The 12,212-nt window shown below is 45.7% G+C and overlaps 1 protein-coding gene across 1 annotated transcript; it reads right to left on the bottom strand.

Annotated features, from left to right (window-relative positions):
* Positions 1-7,174: 7,174 nt before the first annotated feature.
* LOC115188426 (U6 snRNA-associated Sm-like protein LSm8) lies at positions 7,175-10,995 on the bottom strand. The gene is made up of 4 exons (XM_029747275.1): positions 10,786-10,995; positions 8,196-8,236; positions 7,764-7,891; positions 7,175-7,516 (listed from the first exon to the last, which is right to left on the bottom strand). Exons 1-4 carry the CDS (start codon positions 10,814-10,816, stop codon positions 7,426-7,428), a joined length of 291 nt encoding a protein of 96 aa, XP_029603135.1. The 5' UTR covers positions 10,817-10,995; the 3' UTR covers positions 7,175-7,425.
* Between the last annotated feature and the right edge of the window lie 1,217 nt (positions 10,996-12,212).

Raw genomic sequence — 12,212 nt, 5'->3', positions numbered from 1 at the left:
CAAATTTTTCTTGATTGACACGTTTTCCAGTTTGTTGTTGATGTTGATGTTAAACAGGTCCTCCAGTTTATAGTGGCTGTGTATCTGTACCAGACTGTTGGTCAGAAAGCCAAGCTGAGAAATGTTAGTCAACTGATTCGCTCTGAGGAACATTGTGAACCAAACCCTGACTTCCTTGATGACCCTGACTACCCTGACCAAAACCATGCTTATCCTGAACCAAACCAGGCCTACGCACATACAAACCTTGCCTACCTGGAACAAATCATTGCCTTCCTGAACCAAGACAAGCCTACTCTGATGACCAACACCAGGCTGACTTCGGACCAAACCATTCCTACCAGCACTAACCAGGACCAGAGTGTTGCTGTATGACTGAAGACACTTTGGGCGCTAACATTGAATTGCTCAGTGGAGTTTGGTGGGAGGAGCAATAGGAGGATGGGCTCATTGTAATGACTGGAATGGAATGATTGGAACGGAGTCAAACGTGGTTTCCATATGTTTGATACCATTCCATCAATTCCATTCCAGCCATTACAATGAGCCCATCCTCCTGTAGCTAGGGTCCTACATGTATGTACCTGTCTTAGTCGAGAACAGGTCTGTCTATTTCTGTGGCTCTACGGCTTCCATGCCCTAATATAAAACAAAACGAAACTTTGTGCAAGGCAATAAGATAACGGTGGCTAAATGCCAGAGGGGATGAGTCATTAAGAGGAGTTACTATGAGTGTGACGTAAGGAAGAATAATGTTTCAAACGTGTGTGGCAAGACTGGAAGGCAGATGTTATCTTTGAACCAGCTTGGCTTTTGTTATATGGTAATAAAAGTCTATTTGAACTCACAGGCTCCGGTATTTGTGAAATATGATTGACCGAATATTTCCACGACACCGACTCCACCCTTGAGTAAAATAAACAACTTTTGAACCCCTTTACATTTCACAAGACTGTTTTTACGTCTGCAGATGAACCACGTTACCCTCTACGGGATGGGTGTCCCAAAACCGGGAAGGTTGTTGCAAAGGTGCGCTAATGTGACTAGAAAAACTTTGTATAAAACAGCCAACTTTCCGGGACATAGACATGTCTTATATGGACAGAAAGATTCAATTCTTGTTAATCTAACTGCAGTGTCCAATTAAGAGTAGCTATCACAGTGAAAATAATACCATGCTATTTTTATTTACATTTACATTTAAGTCATTTAGCAGACGCTCTTATCCAGAGCGACTTACAAATTGGTGCATTCACCTTATGATATCCAGTGGAACAACCACTTTACAATAGTGCATCTAATCTTTTAGGGGGTGGGGGTTAGAAGGATTACTTCATCCTATCCTAGGTATTCCTTAAAGAGGTGGGGTTTCAGGTGTCTCCGGAAGGTGGTGATTGACTCCGCTGTCCTGGCGTCGTGAGGGAGCTTGTTCCACCATAGGGGTGCCAGAGCAGCGAACAGTTTTGACTGGGCTGAGCGGGAACTGTGCTTCCTCAGAGGTAGGGGGGCCAGCAGGCCAGAGGTGGATGAGCGCGGTGCCCTCGTTTGGGTGTAGGGACTGATCAGAGCCTAAAGGTATGGAGGTGCCGTTCCCCTCACGGCTCCGTAGGCAAGCACCATGGTCTTGTAGCGGATGCGAGCTTCAACTGGAAGCCAGTGGAGAGAGCGGAGGAGCAGGGTGATGTGAGAGAACTTGGGAAGGTTGAACACCAGACGGGCTGCGGCGTTCTGGATGAGTTGTAGGGGTTTAATGGCACAGGCAGGGAGCCCAGCCAACAGCGAGTTGCAGTAATCCAGACGGGAGATGACAAGTGCCTGGATTAGGACCTGCGCCGCTTCCTGTGTGAGGCAGGGTCGTACTCTACGAATGTTGTAGAGCATGAACCTACAGGATCGGGTCACCGCCTTGATGTTAGTGGAGAACGACAGGGTGTTGTCCAGGGTCACGCCAAGGTTCTTAGCACTCTGGGAGGAGGACACAATGGAGTTGTCAACCGTGATGGCGAGATCCTGGAACGGGCAGTCCTTCCCCGGGAGGAAAAGCAGCTCCGTCTTGCCGAGGTTCAGCTTGAGGTGGTGATCCGTCATCCACACTGATATGTCTGCCAGACATGCAGAGATGCGATTCGCCACCTGGTTATCAGAAGGGGGAAAGGAGAATATTAATTGTGTGTCGTCTGCATAGCAATGATAGGAGAAACCATGTGAGGATATGACAGAGCCAAGTGACTTGGTGTATAGCGAGAATAGGAGAGGGCCTAGAACAGAGCCCTGGGGGACACCCGTGGTGAGAACACGTGGTGCGGAGACAGATTCTCGCCACGCCACCTGGTAGGAGCGACCTGTCAGGTAGGACGCAATCCAAGCGTGGGCCGCGCCGGAGATGCCCAACTTGGAGAGGGTGGAGAGGAGGATCTGGTGGTTCACAGTATCAAAGGCAGCAGATAGGTCTAAAAGGATGAGAGCAGAGGAGAGAGAGTTAGCTTTAGCAGTGCGGAGAGCCTCCGTGACACAGAGAAGAGCAGTCTCACGGCAGTCTCACGGCAACTGGTTTGATACATTCACCTCTGAAGGTAATTAATGTACTTATATTCAGTAATCTTGCTCTGATTTGTCATCCTGAGGGTCCCAGAGATAAAATGTAGCAAAGTTTTGTTTGATCAAATCTATCTTTATGTTTAAATGTAGGAACTGGGGGTCTACAGTTTGACCCCGCTGCTGTCTTTGGCTCCACACCCATCCCCGTCCGCCCATCTAGATGTGTGAAAGTTAATGTATAAGCTAATGATCCATCATGTATGATATTCCTGGGAGTGTGTCAACTTTAATTTGTGGGGGGGGTTGTATTATCTTTTACCAGATCCAATGTGTTATATTCTCCTACATTAATTTCACATTTCCACAAATGTCCAAGTGTTTCCTTTCAAATGGTATCATGAATATGCATATCCTTGCTTCAGTTCCTGAGCTACAGGCAGTTAGATTTGGGTATGACATTTTAGGCGATCCTTAAGAGTGCTGCCTTTAAATATTTAATTTAGTTTGATAGTGCTATCATTGTGTGATGCCTGACATTGGTGATAAGTGATTGATTGTTTCTTGATTCTTCACAATGGCACCCTCTTCTGGTTATCTTGAGTGACACAGGTGAGTTTTATACATAAAGAGTAGCATTCTGTTTGTGAGATGTGGCATAAGTGATGTTATGGGTATAGGCCTATGAAATGCTTTGATTAAGTTCCATTATGTGTCTTTCATATTTGATGGAAAACCATATGTATTAAGGCATGAGGGAAGACAGGTCAGATGTTACGTTCGGACTAGGGAGGGTACAGGTAGAGGAGGACAGGTATAGACCAGGGTCAGATGTAAGGATCAGGGAGGGTTCAGGTAGAGGAGGACAGGTATAGACCAGGGTCAGATGTAAGGATCAGGGAGGGTACAGGAAGAGGAAGACAGGTATAGACCAGGGTCAGATGTAAGGATCAGGGAGGGTACAGGTAGAGGAGGACAGGTATAGACCAGGGTCAGATGTAAGGATCAGGGAGGGTACAGGTAGAGGAGGACAGGTATAGACCAGGGTCAGATGTAAGGATCAGGGAGGGTACAGGTAGAGGAAGACAGGTATAGACCAGGGTCAGATGTAAGGATCAGGGAGGGTACAGGTAGAGGAGGACAGGTATAGACCAGGGTCAGATGTAAGGATCAGGGAGGGTACAGGTAGAGGAGGACAGGTATAGACCAGGGTCAGATGTAAGGATCAGGGAGGGTACAGGTAGAGGAAGACAGGTATAGACCAGGGTCAGATGTAAGGATCAGGGAGGGTTCAGGAAGAGGAAGACAGGTATAGACCAGGGTCAGATGTAAGGATCAGGGAGGATACAGGAAGAGGAAGACAGGTATAGACCAGGGTCAGATGTAAGGATCAGGGAGGGTTCAGGTAGAGGAGGACAGGTATAGACCAGGGTCAGATGTAAGGATCAGGGAGGATACAGGTAGAGGAAGACAGGTAAAGATATGTGATACTGGATAGAGTTAATATACTGGATTATATGTTTTATGTGGGGGGTGAGTGTAAGGGGAGGGGGTGAGATTGAGGGTAAGAAGACGGGTGAGGGTAAGGGGAGGGGTGAGGGTGAGGGTGAGAAGAAGGGTGAGGGTAAGGGGAGGGTTGAGGGTAAGGGGAGGGTTGAGGGTGAGAAGAAGGGTGAGGGTGAGAAGAAGGGTGAGGGTAAGGGTAGGGGTGAGGGTAAGGGTGAGAAGAAGGGTGAGGGTAAGGGGATGTGGTAGGGTCAGATTTATTTAGGTCAACATGACTGTTTCCCTTTCTGACTCGTGGTGGGTTGTGACTACTGTAGTAGTTATTGACTAACTGACCCGCTCCACCACTCACACCCATTGGCCACTAGTCCATCCATACAGACAGACAGAGGGGGGTATTTGACCCGTGTGTCCTCAAGGTTGGAAGACATGACAGTGTTCAGGAGCAGCTTTCCAGTACAGGTTGGAAACTATGAAGTTTTGAAAACCTTAACAGACCCAAATTGAAAGCAATTGCATAAAACTGCTATAGATTTGTTCTACTCCTGACTAGTTTGATAGTTATTATGACCCTACCATTTGTTAAACGTATGATATGTCACGAATTACAATTTGTTATTGCTAACAGCTAGGTGGCTAACACTAACTAGCTCTAGGGGTTAAGTTTAGGGGAAGGGTTAGCTAACTTTCTAACTAGTTGCAACGTAGCTAAAAAGTAGTTACAAAGTTGCTAATTAGCTAAAATTGGCCGTGATAAGATTCAAGACATTCATGTTATACAGCCACCCATCCACCCAGCCACCCATCCACCCATCCACCCAGCCACCCAGCCACCCATCCACCCATCCACCCATCCACCCAGCCACCCATCCACCCAGCCACCCAGCCACCCCACTTTTGTTTTTGCCTAAATTAACCAGTCTTATGTAACCATACCAAACATAACATATTATACTAATTTGAGTTGTCCCAGATTTACTTTTACTTTGCATTCAGGTCAAAGAGCAACATCTTTGTCTCATCAGACCTTTTTCCAAACTTAAAGGTGGGCCTTTTCTCAGGAGTGGTTTCCATCTGGCCACTCCCATAAAGCCCAGATGGGTGAAGTCCTGTACAGACTTGTCCTTCTGGCAGGTTCTCCCATCTTAGCCAAGGAACTCTTTAGTTCTGCCAGAGTGGTCATTGGGTTCTCGGTCAGTTTCCTGACCAAGGTCCTTCTTGTCCGGTTTGGTCGGACGGCCAGCTCAAGGCAGTCTGGGTAGTTTCATATTTTTTCAATTTCCCAATGATGGAGACCACTGTGCTCTAGGAAACTTTCAACACTCTTGATATACGGCCCATCACAATTCTATCTCAGAGATCTACAGACAGTTCCTTGGACTTCATGGTATAGTTTCTGCTCTGACATGCACTGTCAACTGTGGGACCTTATGTAGACAAGTATTGAGATGGCGCCGACAGAGACGGTCACCTCGCTTCAGGTCCTTAGAAAACTATGCAGTTATTAGTTTGTTTATGTATTATTTCTTACATTGTTAGCCCAGAAAACCTTAAGTGTTATTACATACAGCCAGGAAGAACTATTGGATATAAAAGCGGTGTCAACTTACCAACATTACGACCAGGAATACGACTTTCCCGAGGCGGGTCCTTTGTTCGGACCTCCACCCTGGACATGCGATCTTATCCCAGAGGCCGACCCAAAACAACGCGGTCGCCGCAGGAGAGGCAGACGGAGTGGCCTACTGGTCAGACTCAGAAGGCGAGCACAACATCCACCGCTTCCGAGCATATTACTCGCCAATGTCCAATCTCCTCAGGAGGCTGAACAAATTTGGCTTGACATCTAAAACACTCACAAATTTTTACAGATGCACAATCGAGAGCATCCTGTCGGGCTGTATCACCGTCTGGTATGGCAATTGCACGCCCTCAACCGCAAGGCTCTCCAGAGGGTAGTGAGGTCTGCACAACGCATCACCGGGGGCAAACTCCCTGCCCTCCAGGACACCTACAGCACCCGATGTCACAGGAAGGCCAAAAAGATCATCAAGGACAACAACCACCTGAGCCACTGCCTGTTCACCCCACTATCATCCAGAAGGCGAGGTCAGTACAGGTGCATCAAAGCAGGGACTGAGAGACTGAAAAACAGCTTCTATCTCAAGGCCATCAGACTGTTAAACAGCCATCACTAACAGACAGGCTGCTGCCAACAGACTCAAATCTCTGGCCACTTAAATAAATGGAATTAATAAAGGTATCACTAGTCACTTTAAATAACGCCACTTTAATCATTTTTACATATCCTACATTACTCATCTCATATGTATATACTGTATTCTATACCATCTACTGCATCTTGCCTATGCCGCACACCATCACTCATCCATATATTAATATGTACATATTCTATTCATCCCTTTACATGTGTGTGTATATGGTAGTTGTTGTGAATTTGTTAGATATTAATGCATAGTCGGAACTTGAAGCACAAGCATTTCGCTACACTGACATTAACATCTGCTAACCATGTGTATGGGACCAATAACATTTGATTTGTTTCTTTCAAAAAGATGTCCAAACAATTGAATTGAATCATCCTTGAAACTCAAGGATGATCAAAGGAAATTGGATGCCCCCAAGATCAATTTGGAGCATCAGAGCAAAGGAGTGGGAATAGTTATGTAAATTAGATATTTCTAGATTTCATTTAATACATTTCCAAAAACATGTTTTCACTTTGTTATTATGTGGTGTGCAGATGGTTGAGAAAAAAAATATTTAATCCATTTTTAATTCAGGCTGTAACACAAAATGGTGAATAAGTCAAGAGGTATGAATGAATACTTTCTGAAGGTACTATATATTTAAGCAATAAGGCACGAGGGGGTGTGATATATGTCCAATATACCACGGCTAAGGGCTGTTCTTACGCACGACACAATTGCTATTATAAACTGGTTACCAACGTAATTAGAGCAGTAAAAATAAATGTTTTGTCACATCCATGGTATATGGTCTGATATACCACAGCTGTCAGCCAATCAGCATTCAGGGCTCAAACCACCCAGTTGTATAATAGACCTTTACTCCCTCACACTGTTGTTGTGGAGTAACAACACACACTTCATGTTAAACGAAACACACTTTATTAAAAAATATCACCACAAATTCATCAACATCCTATTATTAGTCCCCTGGGTCCTTCATGAGGGAAGATAAACTGTGCTCTTCAGACAGGGACATCAGTTATTGCTGAGTAGGTGGTGAAAATTTAAACACTACTCTATTTCTCACTTTCTCTTTCACACTCTCTCTCACACACACAATCACTCTGGTGTAGGGGTCAGCACACCAGAGTTGAGGGGTCAGGGTGAGAGGTCAGTGGACTATAGAGTTAAGGGGTTCAGCGCGGATGTTCCCCAGGTCCAGCGAAGAATCTGTGTCCTCGTCAATCTCCCCAATCACAGCTCTGCAAAACAGAGAAGAGCAGTTGGGCCTGGGTGTACTACTGTGAGTTGAAGTCTGATCCCTGTCGTCCCCCCCCATCCAAAGTGGCCAGTTAAAGTGTTCATTCCCCTCACGGTTTCAGAAATGTTGTCGACACTCAGTCTCTTCACCAATCCAAGTCCTTGATGGGGAGTGAACGGGCACAGTGAGAGGGAGAGGTTGTTTGGGAGAAAGGTGAGAGTTCAGCCAGAGGTTGACATGATACTTACACGTTGTCTCCTCTGACGATGTATAGTCCCAGGACCACCTGCTCCACGCCCTGAGAGGAACTGAACACACGCTCATGACTCTCATCCAGAATCAGGTTGATGGTCTGGTCAAAGCCCTTCAGTGTGCCCTGAACACACAGTCAGTTCAACGGTCCAATCAAAACAGTACACAGTCAGTTCAACGGTCCAATCAAAACAGTACACGGACAGTCAGTTCAACGGTCCAATCAAAACAGTACACGGACAGTCAGTTCAAAGGTCCAATCAAAACAGTGCACGCACAATCAGATCAACGGTCCAATCAAAACAGTACACACACATCAACGGTCCAATCAAAACAGTACACACACAAAAATCAGGTTGGTCCAGTCAAAACCATTCAGACGCACAGATCTGGAGCCAAGTACAGCAGTGAAGTAGCTAGAGCCATACCACTATCATCCGTCCGTCAGATGTAACGATGGCCACTGTACCTGAAACACAACAGCTAAGGAAAACATTTGGTACACTATTTCCAACCTGGTCTCAGGGGTAGACGTAACATAGTAAATGTAAATCCGTGACATTCATAATTTGTATAAATTACATTTCGTATGGTATGTATTCATTTGTGGATGTCCTTCATCCATACATGGGCGGCAGGTAGCCTAGTGGTTAGAGCGTTGGACTAGTAACCGAAAGGTTGCAAGATCGAATCCCCGAGCTGACAAACGTATCTCCATCTGTCGTTCTGCCCCTGAACAAGGTAGTTAACCCACTGTTCCTAGGCCGTCATTGAAAATAAGATTTTTTTCTTAACTGACTTGCTTAGTTAAATAAAGGTAAAATAAAAAATGTATATATGTTACGAAATACAATAAGTATGATATGTTACTAATTCCAATTTGTTGTGGCTAACATTAGCTAGGCTTGGGGTTAAGGTTAGGTTAAAGGGTTAAGGTTAGCTAACATGCAAAGTAGCTAAATATATAGTAAGTAGTTGCAAAGTTACCAACTTAGCTAAAATGCTTAAGTTGTCCGTGATGAGATTCGAACACACAACTTTTGGGTTGCTAGACGTTTGAGTTATACGCCCGACCAACCACCCTACTTTAGTTTTTACTTATTGAGTAACGTTCTCTCTTATGTAACCATACTAAACGTTTTGAGTGTCCAGGATTTCCGTTTACTATATTACGTCTAGTCTATCACCTCGATCAGACCGACAGCGTCAATGCGTTTTGGCGCATTCATTTCCAATGAAACGCTGCGCTTGCCTTGCAACATTGCGTGGTACATACACTGAACAAAAACGCAACATGTAAAGTGTTGGTCCCATGTTCTATGAGCTGAAATAAAAGATCCCAGAAATGATCCATGCACACAAAAAGCTTATTTCCCTCAATTGTTTTGCACAAATTAGTTTACATCACTTAGAGAGCATCTCTCTTTTGTCAAGATATGCCTATCCTGTAAAGTGGATGGATTATCAAGAAGCTGATTAAACAGCACGATCATCACACAGGTGCCCTTAAAATGGTCACCAAAATGTGCAATTTTGTCACAACAATGCCACAGACTTCAAGTTTTGAGGGAGTGTGCAATTGGCATGCTGACTGCAGGAATGTCCACCAGGGCTGTTGCCAGACAATTGCATGTTAATTTCTCTACCATAATGTCGTTTTAGAGAATTTGGCAGTACTTCTAACCACAGACCATGTGTATGGCGTTGTGTCGGTGAGTGGTTTGCTGATGTTAACGTTGTGAACAGAGGGTTATGGTATGGGCAGGCATAAGCTACGGCCAACGAACACAACTGCATTTTATCGATAGCAATTTGAATGCAGAGAGATACCGTGACAATATCCTGAGGCCCATTGTCGTGCCATTCATCTGTTTTAGCATGATAATGCACGGCCCCATATCGCAAGGACCTGTACACAATTCCTGGAAGCTGAAAATGGCCTACATACTCAGACATGTCACCCATTGAGCATTTTATTTTACCTTTATTTAACTAGGCAAGTCAGTTAAGCGCAAATTCTTATTTTCAAAGACGGCCTAGGAACAGTGGGTTAACTGCCTTGTTCAGGGGAACAGTGGGTTAACTGCCTTGTTCAGGGGAACAGTGGGTTAACTGCCTTGTTCAGGGGAACAGTGGGTTAACTGCCTTGTTCAGGGGAACAGTGGGTTAACTGCCTTGTTCAGGGGAACAGTGGGTTAACTGCCTTGTTCAGGGGAACAGTGGGTTAACTGCCTTGTTCAGGGGAACAGTGGGTTAACTGCCTTGTTCAGGGGAACAGTGGGTTAACTGCCTTGTTCAGGGGAACAGTGGGTTAACTGTCTTGTTCAGGGGCAGAGCGACAGATTTGAACCGGGGATTCGATCTTGCAACCTTTCTAGTCCAACGCTCTAACCACTAGACTACCTGCCGCCCCAATCGAGGCATATGAGACCAGGCTGCTATTTCATGAGAAGCTGCACATGCAGCAATACTGTTGAGCTTGCACGACAAATCCATAGTTAGCTTGCTATTATAAACTTGGTGGTTCAAGCCCTGAATGCTGATTGGCTGAAAGCCGTTGTATATCAGACAGTATACCACAGGTATGACAAAACATGTATTTTTACTGTTCTAATTAAATTTGTAACCAGTTTATAATAGCAATAAGGCACCTCGGGGGTTTGTGCTATATTGCCAATATACCACAGCTACGGGCTGTATTCAGGCACTCAGTTTTGAGTCGTGCTAAAGAACAGCGCACATATCCGTGGTATATTGGCCATATACCACATCCTCGGGCCTTATTGCTTAAATAACACAGTTGGATGAACATGTACCCATGTTTGGCTTCCAAAATCATTTGTATGATCTTTTATCTAACTAGCGCAGTTACATGTCATTCTAAAAGCCATATGTGATGCTATTGCTAGCAAAGCTCAATCTAGCAGGCCAAAGCACCCACGCATCAATAATCATGCGATTCATCAGCAAAAGTCCCCTTCAGTGACTGTTCCAGAATTCATTTAGTTCAAAGGATACGGTTGATGTAGCTCTCGAGGGCAGTCGACATGATGACAAAGACTCGTTCAAATCCGCCGGGTTTATTTGGAAAACACAAACGTAGCTCCACCGTAGATCACAACATCGGCGTGCAGGCACAAACCGGAAACAGCATCAGACCAGACTAGATGATTGCAGACCCACTAATGATTTTGGTGTCCAGAAGATGGCGCCGAATCCACAGAAAATGAGTGTCGCACCGTTTTTTATACCTCAGTGGTGTCGCCCTACCGATCCATGTTTACCAGACCGCCCTTTGTAGGGATAATGGGCCTGTTCGACCTTGGATCATAATTAACTCCTGATTAGTATTTGTAGATCAGTCAGTCACCATTTACCCACAATGCATCATGGATTTGATGCTCTCCAGCCAAAGGGACCAGGGTTCTGGTCTTGAAGCATGGTTTCAACTGTTCCTACAGTTTTGCTTCGGTACTGCAGTTTAACTGACACCCGGACCAAAAATACAATAGACGGCCACATAGAGAAGTCAGACTAGAAAATTCCTAATAAGACACTTTAGTCATAACCTTTGTGCACAAAACAGCAATTTAATTATTTGAATAATTTTTTCACCAGTACTCACAGCTGAAGATAGTGGTCCTGTTGGAGAGCGTCACAACGTGATGTATCATAGATCGATTGTGACTGAATGATCTACAAATAATGAGTCGTTATTTATGATACAAGGTGATTTGTAGATCAGTCAATCAGCAGTCACCTGCAATATCAAACAAGCCCATTAACGTTTTAATATTCATCCAATGTCTGCTATGTTTTCGGATGACGTAATCGCTACTCCCTTTGCGCATTGAGTGCTAGTGCACATGTGATATTGGTCTTATAAATCAGATGAAACCTGGTCATGAAGAACGTCAGGAGATTAAACAGTCGGACATATGGATGCAGTCTCTAGCGCTCATTATACCTCAGTGTCTCCAACACTGCTTCTGTTTCTATGGCATACTGCACCTGGGCAGGCTGCTGAGACCCACCTGGGCAGGCTGCTGAGACCCACCTGGGCAGGCTGCTGAGACCCACCTGGGCAGGCTGCTGAGACCCACCTGGGCAGACCCACCTGGGCAGGCTACTGAGACCCACCTGGGCAGGCTACTGAGACCCACCTGGGCAGGCTACTGAGACCCACCTGGGCAGGCTGCTGAGACCCACCTGGGCAGGCTGCTGAGACCCACCTGGGCAGGCTGCTGAGACCCACCTGGGCAGGCTGCTGAGACCCACCTGGGCAGGCTGCTGAGACCCACCTGGGCAGGCTGCTGAGACCCACCTGGGCAGGCTGCTGAGACCCACCTGGGCAGGCTGCTGAGTCCCACCTGGGCAGGCTGCTGAGACCCACCTGGGCAGGCTGCTGAGACCCACCTGGGCAGGCTGCTGAGACCCACCTGGGC

Source organism: Salmo trutta, unplaced genomic scaffold, assembly GCF_901001165.1.
Source record: "Salmo trutta unplaced genomic scaffold, fSalTru1.1, whole genome shotgun sequence".
In the NCBI taxonomy this organism is placed as follows: domain Eukaryota; kingdom Metazoa; phylum Chordata; class Actinopteri; order Salmoniformes; family Salmonidae; genus Salmo; species Salmo trutta.
Note: the sequence above shows the minus strand (reverse complement) of the source record. Positions and strands in the feature narration are given on the sequence as shown.